General features: G+C 39.4%; 1 protein-coding gene across 1 annotated transcript; it reads left to right on the top strand.

Moving 5' to 3' along the window:
• Nucleotides 1-467: 467 nt before the first annotated feature.
• LOC112004708 (uncharacterized) lies at nt 468-1,567 on the top strand. Its single transcript, XM_024036938.1, has 3 exons — nt 468-513; nt 628-1,143; nt 1,284-1,567. The coding sequence occupies exons 1-3, from the start codon at nt 468-470 to the stop codon at nt 1,565-1,567; spliced, it is 846 nt and encodes a 281-aa protein (XP_023892706.1).
• Nucleotides 1,568-1,801: the final 234 nt, after the last annotated feature.

The raw sequence follows: 1,801 nt of genomic DNA, 5'->3' as shown, positions 1-1,801 counted from the left end.
TTGTATTTAAAGCAAATGAATAGTAATGGAGTGCATTAATAGGTTTGTCCATTAACTATATTTAATTATTTTATATAAAATAAAATAGAAAAATCATAAAGGAAATTAAAAAAAAAAAAAAAAGTATGTCGTGGTTGATGAAGTGGCTCAACAAGAGTACAGCAACATTAAATTATACGTCTCAACTCTTAGATATATATATATATATATTATTTAAGAAAGCTCCCCAAGTACACCAAGCAACGTATTTGCCAATAGTATTAGACAATGAAGCCCTTGCAATATTTTCCAACAAAAATAAAAAATGTGTGAGTTGGCAATATTTAATAATTGTGAAGTATTTAATAATTTCTCTCTTATGGGGTATGTACTAATTATATATTTTTCCAATAAAGGAATATTTTCCAATGGTACTAGAGAACAAAACCCTTAGATTTTGGTTGGGTGAATCACTTAATGATTATTCCATGGAGAGAGAAAAGAGCTTTGAAGAAAGTGATGCTTTGGAGAGAAGTACCAAAAAATTTAGGGAAAATCACTGCATAGAGGAACATCACTCTGGGAATTTTGGGATTGAGGCGAATGCATTCAGGAGCTACAAGGATTAGCTGGTTGGGGTTATCCCAGGGGCGTACGAACAAGTCTTTGGTTTTGACACTTCCGTGGAGGAGGAAGCAGAATCTGACTATGAGGAGTCTAGCCTCTACGAGGGTATGGTGGCTATATCTCTTTCGAAAGAAGAGAAGGCAAGAATTCGTAAACCTTGGGGGCAAGCCATCATTGTTAAAAAGTTTGAGTGGAAAGTGGGATTTTTGTTCCTATCTTCTAGGCTGAGGACAAATTGGATGCCAGTTGGGAGAATGGATTGTATTGACATAGGAAATGATTTTTTCCTTATTAAGTTTGAACTTCAGTCTGATCTTCAAGTGGTTTTGAAAGGGGGACCATGGTATGTGGGCCAACATTTTCTAGCCATTAGGAAGTGGGAGCTTGAATTTAAGGCGGAGGAAGCCTCACTCTCTTTTGTGGCTGTATGGATTAGGCTGCCTGGACTGCCTATTGAGTTCTATGACCTCATTATTCTCAAGAAGATTGGGAGGCCCATTGGACTTGTTTTACGTATTGACACTTATACAGCTAATGGTGCGAGAGGCCGTTTTGTTGACTATGTGTATAGGTTAATCTTGATCAGCCCCTTCTAAACTCTGTGAGGAATGGCAAAATTATCCATCCAGTCCAATATGAAGGCATAAGTATGCTATGCTTTGCATGTGGCCGTTTAGGTCATTGTAAGGGCAACTGCCCTGCTCTAATTAGAAGCATTGATGGTGCTAACAAAAACCCCTCCCCTTCAAACTCTCCGAAGAATTCATGCTCTGCTGAATCCTTGGAGAGTGATCAAATAGGTAATCCCTTAAAGGAGCCTAATTCATCCACTCCTGATAAGGTGACGAAGCTTGAAGCCACGGTGTACGATGAATGGATGGTTGTGATGCGAAGGAAGAAACCCAACGGGAATGGTAGAACTTACTTTAGAGGATCCAATAGGGATGATGCTTGGGGGTAGGATGCACTAACTAAGCAAAGGGATCCCCAGGTAATCCCTCGAGACATGGTCCCTGACAACCGAAAAGATATGAAAAGAAAGGCTATTGTGCTTAACGTGGGGAAGGATGGACTGCATGGAGGGCTAAGTCATACTAAGGCTTTTACTAGTCAGAATGCCCCAAAGGGCAAAAAAGGTTTTTCCTACAAAGCATCTAGTAAAGTGCCTAAACCTAACCAGAGGAAACCTGTAGCT

The sequence above is a fragment of the Quercus suber genome, unplaced genomic scaffold, assembly GCF_002906115.3.
Source record: "Quercus suber isolate HL8 unplaced genomic scaffold, Cork oak 2.0 scaffold_608, whole genome shotgun sequence".
NCBI classification, from domain to species: domain Eukaryota; kingdom Viridiplantae; phylum Streptophyta; class Magnoliopsida; order Fagales; family Fagaceae; genus Quercus; species Quercus suber.
The sequence above is the reverse complement of the archived record's forward strand: the minus strand, read 5'-3'. Positions and strand labels throughout refer to the sequence as shown.

Coding starts and splice junctions, on each gene's coding strand:
- LOC112004708 (XM_024036938.1), top strand. CDS start 468: ATGGAGAGAGAAAAGAGCTTTGAAGAAAGTGATGCTTTGGAGAGAA. Junction 514..627: donor AAGTGATGCTTTGGAGAGAA/GTACCAAAAAAT, acceptor GGGTTATCCCAG/GGGCGTACGAACAAGTCTTT. Junction 1,144..1,283: donor TGACACTTATACAGCTAATG/GTGCGAGAGGCC, acceptor GTGGCCGTTTAG/GTCATTGTAAGGGCAACTGC.